The 14,613-nt window shown below is 57.0% G+C and overlaps 5 protein-coding genes across 5 annotated transcripts; 4 read left to right on the top strand and 1 right to left on the bottom strand.

Annotated features, from left to right (window-relative positions):
- Positions 1–2: 2 nt before the first annotated feature.
- B0H64DRAFT_416306 (uncharacterized protein) lies at positions 3–2,092 on the bottom strand (the record flags this gene model as incomplete). The annotated part of the gene is made up of 3 exons (XM_062805156.1): positions 3–912; positions 1,828–1,978; positions 2,035–2,092. The coding sequence occupies 3 exons, from the start codon at positions 2,090–2,092 to the stop codon at positions 3–5; spliced, it is 1,119 nt and encodes a 372-aa protein (XP_062660604.1).
- A 597-nt stretch (positions 2,093–2,689) lies between these two features.
- B0H64DRAFT_117817 (Endonuclease/exonuclease/phosphatase) lies at positions 2,690–4,049 on the top strand. Its single transcript, XM_062797895.1, has one exon. The coding sequence runs from the start codon at positions 2,846–2,848 to the stop codon at positions 3,722–3,724; it is 879 nt and encodes a 292-aa protein (XP_062660603.1). The 5' UTR covers positions 2,690–2,845; the 3' UTR covers positions 3,725–4,049.
- Positions 4,050–5,250: 1,201 nt separating this feature from the next.
- Positions 5,251–6,403, top strand: B0H64DRAFT_117798 (uncharacterized protein). The gene has a single exon (XM_062797894.1). It carries the CDS (start codon positions 5,384–5,386, stop codon positions 6,236–6,238), a length of 855 nt encoding a protein of 284 aa, XP_062660602.1. The 5' UTR covers positions 5,251–5,383; the 3' UTR covers positions 6,239–6,403.
- A 741-nt stretch (positions 6,404–7,144) lies between these two features.
- On the top strand, positions 7,145–9,341 carry B0H64DRAFT_117949 (uncharacterized protein). Its single transcript, XM_062797896.1, has one exon. It carries the CDS (start codon positions 7,245–7,247, stop codon positions 9,069–9,071), a length of 1,827 nt encoding a protein of 608 aa, XP_062660601.1. The 5' UTR covers positions 7,145–7,244; the 3' UTR covers positions 9,072–9,341.
- A 2,038-nt stretch (positions 9,342–11,379) lies between these two features.
- Positions 11,380–13,486, top strand: B0H64DRAFT_338792 (uncharacterized protein). The gene has a single exon (XM_062801187.1). The coding sequence runs from the start codon at positions 11,831–11,833 to the stop codon at positions 13,226–13,228; it is 1,398 nt and encodes a 465-aa protein (XP_062660600.1). The 5' UTR covers positions 11,380–11,830; the 3' UTR covers positions 13,229–13,486.
- The last annotated feature ends 1,127 nt before the right edge of the window (positions 13,487–14,613 follow it).

Genomic DNA, 14,613 nt, shown 5'->3' with positions numbered 1-14,613 from the left:
AATTAATACGTGGCCCCGCGATCCTCCATAGGGGGCAGCACGAACCGCACCCTCTTCTTCGGCTTCGCAGCCGGGATGTCTACCGGGCTAGCGCTTCCAGCCCTGGCGTCCTCCAAAAAGCTACCGTCCCCCACCTCGCTGTGCAGCTCCGCCTCGGGCTCCTCCTCGATCGCCCATACGTCCGGGCTCGGCTCGCGCCACGCATGCGGCGAGAGGCGGGCCGGTGCGGCGCGGGACCTTCTTCCGGTTGTCGAAGCCGCGAAGGGCTGCTGTGAGCCGCTGGTCGTTCGGGAGGTCGCACGGCCCCGGCTCGACGTGCGCGGCGGGTACGGTGAGGGCGGCGGCGGGACCAGGCTGTCGGAGTGTCCGGCGTCTTGCTTTGGGTGGTGGACCTTGAACTTGTCCTTGAGGCGGCGGGGCAAGCTCACAGAGCTGGTGCGGCGCGGTGGCCATGAGCTCTCCATGTAATCGTACTGTTCATACTCGTCCGGTGTCCCAGATAGATCGTAGTCCAGGTCGGGGGTGGCTGGCGACCGCGGCGGTGTTGGCGGCCGAGGAGGCGGCCGGCTGAGGCCCTCGAGGCTCGATGGGCTAACGCTCCGGATGATTTGAGTTGGGCGTTTGGCGTCCTCGATCCCGGCATCAAACTCCATCTCGAAATCCATGCTCTCCTCGCCGGAGCAGGAGTAAGGCGCGGGTGTTAAAAAGTACATGAGGGGATCCTCGTCCATATTGGATAGGGTAAGGTCCTCTATCTCTGCATCGTCTCGCTCAATACTGGGCTGGAGGAACATTGGGTTGGATAGCCACGAGTCCCGTGGTGGGTGCTGCGCGGAGGACCTGGAGGCGGGCATCCTGTTGATTTCCAGGCGAGAAAGACCAAGGAAGACGGTGATGGGAGGGGTGTCCGCTCTCTTCTTGTAAACGGCGGTGGGGAGGAAACACCGAAAAGGAGGCTGCTCAATAAGGCACAGAGGAAGACGACTGTCACCGGCCTTGCCGGCTCAGCAATGTCCTGTCAGAAGCGAATGTTGAGGACTGTGAGGGATTGGGTGTCCACTAATGCTGTGGAACATGAGGAGACGAAAAGGGAAGAGAGGGAGGGCAAGTAGCCAGCTGAGGACGGACAAGCCGTGCAGATATGTAGTGAACTCGGAAACCATGCCCACGCTGCTGCTGATGCTAGTTCCCCACCACCAACATTCAAAGATGGCTGGTGCGGTCACCTTTCCAGTCAAGTCACCGGTCAATCAAGGTGACAGGTCTCAATTTCGCGGGGCAATAAGGCGGCTTCCCTCCAACTTGCGGCTGTGTGTGGGTGTGGACCAACGGTGATGGTACGCTGGTGTGCCCCCGCGCCCCAAGTGTGAGGACGTTTCCAAGGACAGGAATGGACGTGAACATCACGGGCAGTTAAAAGGGGGGTAATGTGTCTGAAAATACTGGTAAAAAGATGGGCGATATCAAGAAAGACCCGGCAAAGTCGGAAGTCGATTACGAGTCTCTTGGAATTCTGGCTTCAGAATGCCGCCTTCTGACTCGACGCGTGACAACGCCCAGCAGGCTGAGCTGAGACCAGACCGAGAGTGGAAACCACCTACTCCGACATCTGACTCTCCTCCGCCCCATTAGGAATGAGTGGCCGTTTACCGAAACACCCGGTATCTTCTCGGATTATCATTGATGTGCGTCGATGGTGTCGAAGTGTGTGTCGATAACCGGGCTTGTTGAGCTGAAAAGGAGTGCAGCTCGTGCGGGCAGGGTCAGGTTTGGCGATCTTCGGAGAAGCGGCCCAGTCGTTTTGCTCAAGAGAAGAGGAGGACTCACGACGTACCTGCATGGTGTGTCGCCAAGTCCGTGAGTGGCAGATGACCGGGCTGCCCGACACCCTCTCCCGCGTTCTGATTCACATCGCAGATCGAGCGAGTGAAGAGAAATACCGAGATGGAAGATGCCAGGCTGCTGGCGAGTCGGGGAACTTCCAGTTCGTCGAACTTGACCCTTGGCTTACAAGAAGAAGCAAGAGCGACGAACTTGCAGGGGCTGCTGCACGAACTTGACGCAACTGCAAGGCAGCCGCGCAGCCCACCATTCTTTCCTTCTTTGGCCTTCACTGGGCTTCTGGACTTCGAGCCTGATCGCCTCGGGGATTGTTTTGATGAGTGGCGCGCCCCGCGCGAACGAACTAAAGTGATTGCATAACCGTGTTACGAAACGCGGGATGCCAAATGTGGAAATTTCGACTTGTCTGTAGTCACAGTTTGGGGGTATGTCGGTCAAATGACGGCGCATGTGAGCCGAAGCCGAGTCTCTCAGATGGGGAAACCCTCGCTTATGACGTCGTTAGGCTTGCCAAGCCCTGCTCAACATCAAGAGGCTTTTTCCTCAACTTGGTGAAAGCGCGCTTGTTTGGAAAAAAGAGGCGCTCATCGGCGGGGAAGGAATTTCTCGAAGGTTACCTACTGTGTAGATTCCTACCGAGTGAGTCTGAACTGTGTGTTGCAAGGGCGATCCCGATGCGGGATTCGACGTGATCGACGGCCTCTGCTTGCCATCCATGGACAGCTGCTTGGCAGCCGGCAACTACCGAACCGGAACACGAATCTCAAACAAACCGAGAACCTATGCACAGTACGGAACCTTACCTCAGTTATCTGTACTTCTCAGTGGTATACTTCGTACAGATTACACCAACAAACAGCTACACTCTGCCTCAAGTGTCTGATCCCTTTCGACTCGTGGGACTTCCTTGACAGACGCCTACCGAGAGCGACTTCTATCAATGTTACCTAATTAACTGCACGCCTTGCCCGAAAACGCGTCCTCCAGGCTCCAGGCAGCAGCTATGACTCCCTCGAACTTCGCATCACTTTCGATTCGCCTTGTCACGTTAAATATTCGGTATGACACCAAGAATCCCGGCCCGGGCGAGGAGCCATGGTCGGTCCGCTGCCCGAGGCTGTGTGCACAGTTAAGGTTCATTACCTCCAGCCAAGACTCGCCATTTGTCTGTCTCCAGGAAGTCCTGCATTCTCAGCTCACCGATGTCCAAACATACCTGGGTCCTTCTTGGGGGCGTATCGGTCAGGGACGGAAGGATGGGAAGGAGGCCGGCGAGTACTCTCCGATTTTCTTTCGCGCAGATCACTGGGAGTGTGAGCGCAGTAGGACGTTCTGGCTGTCTCCGACTCCAGAAGTGCCATCGAAGGGATGGGATGCTGCTTTGGAGCGGGTCGTTACAATGGGGACCTTCAGCCACAGGAGGACTGGGGCAGTCGTGACGGTTATGAATACCCACTTCGATCACAAGGGAGAGGTTGCCCGCGAGGAAAGCGCCCGTCTTCTCCTCAAGCTTGCCAGTACCTGGCCCGGAGAGCGTGCCCCTAGGCTATCAACTCCTGTATTTCTTGGTGGCGACTTCAACAGCACCCCCACAGGGCGAGCATACAAGGTGCTAACCGAACCAAACTCAGGGATGAGAGACATCTCCGATATCCTGCCGGAAGTTGCCAAATACGGGAACAAGGAGATAACCTTCACCTCCTTTGGAGACGACCCAAACGAGCATCCGGCAAGGATAGATTTCCTCTTTGTGCGGGGTATGGGCCGCCTTCGTTTCTTGAGCTTTGGCATTCTTGCCAACAAGTTCGATGATGGGGTTTACCTCTCTGACCATCGGCCCGTGGTCGCAGACGTCGAGGTTCCAGTTCAGGCAACCATGTGATGGGCGGAAGTGTGGGCTCCCGCTCCATCCCCCCTTATGTACACCAATATCGGCATTACTGTGGAGGCACTTGCAAGTCTCTTGGCAAACATCTCGAGAAAGCTCTTGTGGCACCCTTCAAACTAGGCATCTTCCTCACAGCAACACGGTTGTTCACGGGCCGTTCTGTGTCAGTCCAGGTCACAGCTTCAGCCAAACTGCCATCGGGGACTTGAAACGCTTGTAGGTCTAAGCCGAGCCGCAATTAATGTCCACATTCCCAACGGTTGGACACAGCGGCAACTTTTACATGTGGTTCTAGTGCTTGGAATTAGCATACTTACACAGTGTTCTGGGTGTCAACTATCGACTCAGCCAAGGCCGATGTTTCGCCCGATGCGTTCCCTCATCATGGCTATCATCAACTAACCAACCCCTCGGCTGCCACCAAAGTCTGAGAAGGGGTTGTGTTACCTGACGCACGATATAGTACATGCAGACGACGACGGCAGTACGAAAAGAGCGGTGTGGGCAGACATCTCAAAATCGTGGTGCTTCTCATCGCGAGTGGAAGCCTCGTACGGTTTACACAGGAAGGGCATCACAAAAGGAAGCGAGTCATCCAGTCATCTTACGGACTTGGCCCACGCAAGCAAAGTCAGGTCTACGGAATGCTAGCTATCCCCGGAGGAGAAGAGCTCAGAGTAGGTCAAGCCGAGCAATTCTGGTTCGAGTTCCAACGAGCCCGCTCTGTGGTGACACCCGGCCGGGAGTCTTGCGCAACACCCCTGCTCTCCGCCCCCTCACTCGGCAACATCACGGGATCAGCTGCGATCCCGCGTGGAATTGCTTCCGGATGCGGAGATTCTACGCCAAACCAACTCGGGTCTAGTCGGACTGCCCTCGATGTCGACTTGACTCACACGCACTCGACGGCGGCCGGTGGCTGGCTATTTGGAGAACCTGCGGAGAGATTCGGATGCCGGGCTGATGTCACCTTGACCAGAGCCACTCAATCAATTGTCCTGCTCGATAGAACAATGCGGTATCATATGCAGCTGCTTTCATAGCTCGATGGCGACGAGCGGTTCTTGTTGTGGTGACCAGTCCAATCAACCAGGAGATTGCTTGGACAGCTGCCCTGTGTCAAGCGTTCCTTCGGGACCTCGAGTCAATCGCTCAATGCGCTTCACGCCATGTTGGAGGGTATAAGTCGAGACCCATTGGTTGTTGCAGCTCAACTCGAGACGGGCAAGACCAATGGGATGGGGACGGCGAGAATGAAACCCAAAACAAGCTGCTTCCCGCGACGATGGTTTGTCTCATCCCTTGACAAGCTGGGGTATGTGGGTATGTAAGCGGCCCCGGGGAACGTTCGATCGAGACTCGTCGTCGCACTGCAATTCTCCCGCATGAGATGATCGACAGCCGGTGCTCCGGGTCGCTAGGGAAACGAACAGTCTCCCGTCTCCTTGGTACATCGCACATAGCATCGCCCGGTATTGCCGTGTCACCGTGTCGCGCAGCTGGGGTTGGAAACCGGGGGATATCGCGATGCAGCAACTTGAAAAATGGCGACATCCCAACGCTGTGGTTGCAGCGCGGCGGCGTCATATCAGATATCGAGGCCGATGACTGCAATGCGCAGGACTAGTTTCGACTCCCTCGGGCCGTTGCCCTATGAGAGCCGTCAGGCGGCTTTGGCCTGCAGAAGTCTGCATTCCACGCCCGACGGCTCCAATGGGGGTCGCAAGCTTTCCAGGCATGGACGGAAATGGTGTGTTGGCGTTCGGTCTTCCTGCCCGTTGCCGAGGAAGGGATAATCGGGGTTGTCTCTTTCAATTCGCAAGGCATCAGGGTTCGCCATCTGGTGGTGCGCGGCTCATGGAACTTGGGCTCCCATCCCTTCCCGGCTCAGGTCTTCTTGATGTTTCAGCCTGGTTCCAATCCTCCACTCGCAGAACATTAACGCCAGCCCAGAAAATCCCTGCAGCGCTGCGTTTCCGCTCAAAAATCGTTTGTAGCCTGTTTTTTCCGAGGACAGATTTCCTTGTTGACGTCGTGCCCACGAGCGAGTTGGTACCCAAGAGCGTTGTCGGGCACGAAGACCGCGGAGTAGAGGGGGAAAGAGTGGGAGGGGAGTTGGTCAGTGGTCGCTTTTGGAGAGCAGCTTCCCCAATCCGGGCGCAGGTTCGTCGGTGCCGTGTCCATTCAGGCCAGTGGCTCCACTGCGATACCCACCGGTTGAGGCCTTACGCAAAGCTTTCGACCACACAGCTCTTCCCAAGTCACCCATCCAGGCAAGCGGCCCGCTCAGGGAAGGGACTCGCTTCGTTCCAGGCTGAGTTTACACAGTGCACAAGTACATCCATACAGTACCCCGCGAAGCATCACTTTGCTGGCCCAGCAGGGCAGCAAGAGCAGGGCGAGCACGGAATGAGGTGTCTCCTCACTTGCGCCGGCCCCGCTGCTGGTCCGCCTCGTCTCTCCCCTGTTTGTCTGGTGTTCTTTTTCGGCCATCTTTCGACTCCCTGACCAGAAGATCTTGAATGTGCCTTTGGATCTGTGCAGGGCTGCAGGGGTTGGTGCTGACCAGGTTGATCCGCACGCGAGGGGTCTTTTTCGGCTTCGAACCCCCCACGAGAGAGGCAGAGAGGAAAAGCACCAGCATCAGCCCGCAGCAAGCAGCGGCAGCTTCCCATCAAGTGGCTTGCTTTTCAACCGGAGATCAGAGGTAAATTGGTGCCTACGTACACAGTACTTGTATGTACAGAGTACTTGGACGTACCAGGTATCCGTAGGATCGAAGTAATCCAGCGAGCCAGCGAGAACCACCAAGAATCGAGACCGCAGCAGCCTGGATGCAATGGGAAGCGGTGGTGTCAATCAACTCCGTCACCCGGCCGGTTCCCGTCTCCGAGCGTATTATGTTTGCTATTGTTTCGTTGCCCATATTACATGTCGCAGTCGAGAAGGAATCCCGTCTTCCGTCTGTCTGGGGCTGCCCCTCTTCTGGGTGACTGTCCCGTCTCGGCGTGCTGTGCTTGTCAGCGCTTCCTTCCATTCCCCAGACGAACCAAGCAGCGGTCCCCTGCTGGTCGTCCCATCCCGTCCCCTCCACTCAGGTTGCGTTGCACCCCCGCAGTGGAATAAAACTCGTCACTGTCCCATTCCTCCACCTTTTTCCGTCCCAAGGAGCCTGACACTTCATCCCAATTATTTCCGCCCTCGTTCTACCACCGCCCCAACTCCGCAGCCAACAAATGTCGAACCACTCCCTACCGTCGTTGACCACAATATTACTAGCACCGGCTGCTGTCGCCTGACAATTATATTTTAACGACCACATTGCCACGACTGCGATTCCCTGAGCGACAAAAGCGTCTGGCCGCCGAGCCGCCGAACCGCCGTTGGACAACCGCCCCGCCTTTTGACACTGGTCGTCTCGATCTCGGGGCATTGTTGCCGCTTCCACAACGACATAACAACTTGACTCTGAGCTACAACCCCACCACATTTACGGGCGTGGGCTCGTACCGCCATGTCGGGTCGAGCAGAGACAATAGTTGCGCACGTTGAAGACGTGGACGAGTTTGACAACATCATCGAGGAATCGTGTCGTTACGCATCTTCGGTTGCCCCAGGCAGCCCAGCAAAGCAGCAGCCAAACACCGGGCGAGCGAGAAGGGAGAAGGCCAGGAGAGGTTCTTCCTCCCCTATTACCACGAGCGTCGTCACCGACTCCGACTCCACGCTGCACCCTAGGAGAGACTCGCTCAAGAAATCGAGCAAGGATCGTGAGAAGTCGGTTAGCAAAAAGGCGCTCATGGCTGCCTCACGCCCACCAGTCAAGCATGCGAAGACGGCGCAAGGCATACCAAGGAGAGATGAGTCGGCCTACTATGGTGTCGACCCCACCATCACCCCAGCCGTCTCGCGGCCTCGGGCCCAGAGTAGGCCATCGAGCTTTTATGCCTCAGGGAGGCCACCACCAGCAAACGCCAGGTTTTATGCAAACCAAACTCCGGGCCCCCCGTTGCCCACCTCGTTCCCTCCCCCTTCGTGGATGGGACCAGGACCTGGACCAGGACCAGGAGGACCGGGGCCGGGGCCGGGGCCGGGACCGGGACACGGACATGGACACGGACATGGACACGGACCGTCACCTTTTGGTCAACCGTCGCCAGCCCCTCTCGTCATGCACCACCCCCCTCCTCCTCCAACGTCGGACTATTTCGCCCGTCCGCTTGAATCTCGCTTTGGGTCCCGACCACAGTCTTCTATGGGCTTTCGGCCACCCCGCGCCATTGAGTACGATGACTACGAAGAGCCTGTTGAGAAAGCATTAGCACGACGGCCTTCGACGACTCGAAGAGTATCCAAGAACGATGAAGACAGGAAGGCGATGCCTCCGCCACGCAGGCCATCGTCTGCCCGCCCGACCACACTTCCATTCCGCCCGCCACCGTCCACACCGGCCAGGCGAAGGGGCGACTTTGATGAGCACGACCCCGACGTCGATAATGCTCTTTTTTCCGACCTTTCACCAATGGCACCAGTGGGCTATGACTTCAGCCCTATCCCTTTTCGGCCACGCCCAAACTTCGGTGCCGACTTGGGTTACGACGTGCCTGATCAACAAACCGAAGTAGCTGGACACCGCCGGCGCAATTCGTATTACGGTGGCAACTCGGGGTCTTCCGGGAGTGCATACGAGGACAAGATGCGGCAAGCTAGTCGTTACCAGGACGACATTATCGCCGTGCCCCAAATGCCGCTGACAGCAGAGACGCTTCGAAAGGCAGGCAAGAGTGGCACCAGCAGCAGGTCCACCAGGAGCTCAGGAAGCCATGACGAGAGCGACTACAGGCAGTCGGCAACAACGCGGACCACGAGGTCGACGGCGCCGAACAATGACGAGGATGTTACAATCCGCGTGAAAGGGAGCACGGTGCTCAAGTTTGGCAACACAGAGATGCAGTGCCAGGACGGAGCCGAGATCAACATCACCTCGAGGAGCGGCAACCCCGAGATCCGGGCCGCCGACAGCGACAGGTCGAGCTACGTCGACCAGGACGACCGCCGGACCAGGGTCGATATTCCCACCCAGTCACGCCTGCGCGCCACGTCACGGGCCAAGTCTCGGCCGAGGTCGTTCTCTCGCTCCTTCTCCAAGTACGAGGTCGCCGCTCCCAACAAGTACGATGTCGCCACCAGGTACGACACTGGGCCCAAGTACGACGCCGTCACTGACTACGACGCGTACACCACCTACGCCCCGCCGCTGCCGCCACCCTACCCCGAATATCCCTCGTCGTTCTCATCGCGACATGGCGATGGGTACTTTGGCGGCCCACCACCACTGTAACGCGTCACAACATGAGATGAATGACGAGGTTGGATGAAAACGTACCTGATGATGACGGGGCCATCGACCCGACGACGACGACGACGACGACGCCGAGACGTTTGAGAGATGATAATGACGCTGATAATGTTTCCGTGCACATAACGGCCGGCATTTCCATTTACCTTTGTTTTGCGTCTTCCTGGCGGTACCTATCTGATATGATCTAGCGAGCGTTGGCTTATTTGCTTTGCTTCGTTTCGTGCTGCTTGGGGGGCAATACCTTTTGTATGGACGGGCGGTTTTGTTTCTTATACCACTTCGTTTCGTTTTTTTCCTTACTTTGTTTGCTCTTCAGATAGGCATGGCTCTTTGTTGTACCCTATCACGATGCTAAAACATGGCGGTCGCTCTTCTTTTTTCTACGTCGTGTCTCTCGAGATTTGAGATTGCTGAGACAAAAGCGGTTTACTTATACCCCGAACCCGGCGCGGCATGGGAAAAAGCAGTGGAGGAAGCCTTTAATATGGACATCACTTCACCTTCATACCTCCTCCCTCATGTTGGCTTTTCCGAAGCTGGTATTGGACGTGTATAGAGGTGGTCAGTGGGGTATTCTGGGATTATACCTTCTTCTCACTACTCGTCCGCTACAAGAGATTGACATCAACCCTTTCACAACGTTTCCTATTTCACATAGACACCTGGCTGTCCTGCTGTGTCCTGGCTTCACTTCATACCCAATTGTTGACGTACCACTGTTTTGGCATTTGCATTCTTGGATGGAATGGAGGGCAGGGAGGGATGGAGAGGGAGGATGGAGATCCGGTCTCGGCATCGAAGTCCAACTCTTCCTAGTCGAGGTTGATGACCGCAGTCGATTCGAGACTTGTCTTGAGGCATACCCCTGCATACAACCTTGAATCTGGAAGCCTTGGCTTCATTCTTTGTGGATATTCACCATCGACGATCACTTCAACGATGGTCAATGATAACCCCTGCCTCTCAGTCCTCGGTCCGTTGTCCATTGCCCGGCGTGCCCATTGCCTCCTGCTCAAAGCCGATAATTGCCTGAGACGTGAACTCGGTCTATACATAGTAAACATGCCCGCATTGCGGGCTCTTTGCTTCCACCGAGCCGTGCCATTCGTTGACCTCGGCGGTTCGTGATACAGACCTGAGACGCTCGACCAGGGCTGGCGATCAACAACACGACAGGGCGCGAATGGAGCAGAGGCCACCGTTCACTCCAGAACATGCAGGTACATGTCCACATACCCAGTTTCGCAAACCCGCAGAAACGACCACTTACTGTGTGGAGACGGCCATGGCTACGAACTATGTGGCGCGCTCAGAGACCTCGGTGTTGCAGTGCGGTGAAGCAGTTGAGGCAGTTTTCTCACACCTGTCTCTCCCATACAGCCGAGGGCGCCCCCTCAGACAACCACGTGTACCGCACCCATAGACACCCCAGCGGCGGGGTATGTACCGCATACAGGAGGAGCAGCAGCAGCAGCAGCAGCGCAGGGTGAGGTGGCCATCATGATCCAGTCAATCAGTCAGTCAGTCAGTCAGTCGTTCTGTCTGTTTAGCCCTGCAAGCGACGAATGTCATGAAATAGGAGCTCGACCGCCTCATTCGTACAGATTACTCCTCCCCTGGTTACACGGCTTACAACACGATAGGTAAACAGACAGTTGTTTCCGACCCTTCCGAAAGGGGCCGCTGCCGTTTTTTTGGATGCGCTCGGCCAAAAGTTCCTCGTTGGTTCTGTCGTGCCGCGTGTTGCTTTGCCGAAAGGAGGGGTCGGAGGGGCCGAGCGGGCGGATGGGTTGAGTGTGGCGTTCATTAGCTTGACGAACACAATGCGGACCTCGCCTTTTTGTGGGTTTCTTGGGAAGATTGGCAATGCGGCAGTCCGGGCGACTGTTTCGGGTGGGCAATTAATTTGTGGAGGTGCGAGACACGGCAGTGACCGTCTTGAGCCGCGACGGTAGGTGAATTTATGGATAGGGTTAACGGTGAAAGAAGGATGGAACGGTGAGGGCAAGAAATTATCGCTATGTTAGCTAGGGTAGCTCGGGATAATACACGATAACTATCGAATGTATGGAGAGAGATGATGGGAGGCAATCTTCAAATCTTCCCTCCTGTTGGCACTTGGATTTGAGCTGCTGGACGGGGTTGGGGTTGGGGTTGGGGTTCAGAGCTTAGTTAAGTGCATGCAGTGAATTTGATTGGGCGCAGATTGTTGCCTCGCGGTTGCTGGGCAATCGTGGGCTTTTGTTTACCGACGTCATCCTTCCTCTTGGGATGTTCAAAAGAGGCAGGAGGGGTTTCGACGGAACGGAGAAGGCACCCCTGAACAGCGGGAGAGCGGCTCAGTGCATCATCCACAAGGCTTGGGATGAGCTTTGTGACTGCCTGTTGTTGTTGTTTTTGCTCCGGCCTCTGACCTGGATGAATTGGAGGAATCCCGCCTCCTCGCCCACCACCCCCCGGTCCCAGCCTCCCGGTTTCTGGGTTAACCAGCTGAACCACAACATTCTCCTGCGGCCAACGATCCTCTTCCATTTGCCATTTTGCGTCACCACCAAATCTTTGACTTGGGGCAGGCAAGCTGCGCTCATCGCCGCCCGCCATATTTTGCATTTTATTTTCGTCGTCGGTTTATTTCCATTTGGTGATTGCATCGACAATCCCACCGTTCCGCTTGGCTGGTCAAACCAGCGAAGCCAGCCAGCTTGTCATCGAACAATCGCAACTGCCAGCACAACACCATGGCGCCTGCAATTATCAACAACCTCCTCGGCCGATCCGATGTCGCATCACTCGGTCCCCTGGCAGCGCGCGCAGTACTGCTCGGCCGAGACCCGTCTGAGCAACATCACGACCCGGACGAGGGCGCGCTGCATCCCCAGGATATCAACAATAATGCTGTCTTTGCCGTTTTTGCCCTTCTCGGCGTCGCCTTTGTCCTAGTCGGCATCTGGTTCTTCTTTTGGGCGAAGAACGGTGGCTTCTATTTCAAGGAAAATGATTGGGACGACTACAAATCCACAGTCCTCCGGCGCAAGGGCCCTAACGGCACCATTTATTCCGATGCGACACCGAGTACTATCCTCGGCGGCGGTAGTGTTTACAAGGACGTCGACGATCACACGACTACAACAGGTGACGACCTGACCACCGTAGTAAGCGCGACTACGGGCATTACTGGTATCACTGGCGGCGTCTCGGACTTCTCTGGCCGTGAAAAGCGTCGCAAGAAGCGCGAGCAAAAGGAGCGCGAGAAGGAACGCCGCCGTGAGGAGAAGGCCCGCGAGAAGGAAGAGCGCAAGAAAGCCCGCCGCAAGGTTGATGGTGGTGTCATCGTCGACGAGGATGCCGAGGCCGAAGCACAGGAACACCTACGCAACTACCGCCATGAGAAGTCTGCCCGTGTGGGCGGTATTAACCGCGACGCGGATGGTTCCAACTGGGACGGCTCCACGAACCCGAGTTGGTCAACCATGAGCCCCAGTCACGCCGACGGCGCTACCGACACAGGCAGCACTGTAACATCCGAGCTAATTAACAACCGCGAACGCACCCCCACTACCACGCCCACCAAGAAGGATGCTAGCGAGCGCCCCGGAGGCCGCATCCGCAAGGTCTACTCTACGGCCGACAAGAACGCGACGCGCGAAAACGAGCGCATCCGCGCCGAGGCCCGCCGTCTGCAAGAGAAGGGCCGCGCGGCGGCAGCGGCCTCGTCGAGGGTCAAGCGCGACTTCAGCTTCACCCACGGTGCCGACGAGACCATGGCGCTGCGGAGCATCGAGGAGGCGCCCGCCGAGACCGTCGTCAGCGGGTCGTACGCCTCGGAGAGCACCAACGACCACGCCGCGAGGGAGAAGCGCACCCGCTCTCGCTCGCGCGCGCGCCCTAGGAGCGGCGCTCCTCCTCCCGCCTCCACGGCCCCGACCGAGGACTCGCGCGGCGTCCCGGGCAGCTGGGTCGAGAGCGAGGTCGGCGCCCCGAGCGACGCCGGCACCAAGGTCTACACCCACTCCCACCACATCCCCACCGGTAGCTCGGTGACGGGCACGTCGGTCAGTGACTACGCGTATGCCGAGGACAAGAGGAAGAAGAGGGGTGGTGCGGGGGCGAGGAGGAACCGGGATAGTGCTGCGTGAGCACGTGTTCGGGGGGCGGGTTTATGGTGTGAAGATGGTTGATGACATGCAGGGTTGCGGGCTGACGACGGGATGTGAATGGCACGGAACGAAGGGTTATCATTATTATGTGGGCGTTTGTGGCAACGGCCAGTTGTGCTTGGGTGGATCATGTCGGCCAAGGATTTCTCATGTAGAGTATGATACGGATAAGCGAGCTGGACGGCGGATGGCTTGATTGATTTAGCTACGGTACAAATCACATATATTTCTCATGTCACCTGTGGAACGGAGTTCAATCGCGAATATGGTCGCGATGAGGTGGCACGACTTAAGCCCTGCTGCAAATCCGAGACCGGGCAGGCCGGTGGGCCAACCATGTGCTCCGGCCGGCCCGACCCACGGAGGCTCCGGAAAGACTCAAAAACTCGGGAGATCCGCAGGTCAAGGCCTGTGTTTGTATCCGTACAGATCTGTATTTTCTCAGAAATATGCGTTGGATGGAATTTCTTGCGAGCGGACGTGCAAGGGAGAGATTCCCACCGGAATGATCAATACCAGCAATCCCTGAGCTGACGACAGCACCGGGCAGGGTTGGATTACGAAGTCCGTATGTTTGTCCACGTATGAGTGTGTGCACATGCACATGCGTTACTGTACGAAATACGGCCTATTTGGTGCCCTTGAAGATCGACAACCCAGCCGGCGTCCTCGGGCATGTTGATGCTCTTTTTATTGTTTGAAGATGGACCTGGCTAAATCGCAACGTTATGTAAAATTGCAGGCGGCTACCAAACAAGGCCACCCGTGCAAGGGGATCCGAAACATGCTGATTCTGGGTCTGTTACGCCGCCGTGGTGCCGCCTCTGAAACTCGTCCAGCCCCTTCCGCAGGGCAACGTCGAGCACTGCCGCCGCATTCAGGCGCCTAGACGCCCTTGGTAACCACGGATGCTCCAGCGAGTTTATGCATCCGGAACAGACCCGCGCATCGTCGTCCCAAGTAATGTCAGAGGCTCAAAATCCATTCCTGGCAATTTTCGAGGATGGCTGGCCTGAAAATGGGTCTCCAATTGGGTTGTTTCTGGATTATGGAATGTTTGGTCGCTTGTTGTGTCGAGGAAGAGTGACATGACATGACCGGGCAGAAAGAGGGACCAGCGACCAGGGACCCGCCATCTCCGACCGTCCCATTCGAGCGTCATCTGCCACTGCCAGACCCAGAATCCATCCCTTTGCCAAGCACTTCCCCGCCACCTGATAGCACCCTATCTGCTCCACACCAACCCCTACGCGATTTGCTGGTAGGCCGCCAACAGTGAAGGGTCGCTTGGGGTCAAGCCCAGCCCAGCGCATTGCCAGGCGAGCTCGGTCTGAGGGCCAACTGGGATTCCGTCCGCCGCCGCC

The sequence above is a fragment of the Chaetomium fimeti genome (genome assembly GCF_033439085.1).
Source record: "Chaetomium fimeti strain CBS 168.71 chromosome Unknown B0H64scaffold_3, whole genome shotgun sequence".
Taxonomy (NCBI): domain Eukaryota; kingdom Fungi; phylum Ascomycota; class Sordariomycetes; order Sordariales; family Chaetomiaceae; genus Chaetomium; species Chaetomium fimeti.
Note: the sequence above shows the minus strand (reverse complement) of the source record. Positions and strands in the feature narration are given on the sequence as shown.

Bases quoted from the DNA above. Each gene is read 5' to 3' on its own strand.
- B0H64DRAFT_338792 (XM_062801187.1), top strand. From the start codon at position 11,831: ATGGCGCCTGCAATTATCAACAACCTCCTCGGCCGATCCGATGTCGCA.
- B0H64DRAFT_117949 (XM_062797896.1), top strand. From the start codon at position 7,245: ATGTCGGGTCGAGCAGAGACAATAGTTGCGCACGTTGAAGACGTGGAC.
- B0H64DRAFT_117817 (XM_062797895.1), top strand. From the start codon at position 2,846: ATGACTCCCTCGAACTTCGCATCACTTTCGATTCGCCTTGTCACGTTA.
- B0H64DRAFT_117798 (XM_062797894.1), top strand. From the start codon at position 5,384: ATGAGAGCCGTCAGGCGGCTTTGGCCTGCAGAAGTCTGCATTCCACGC.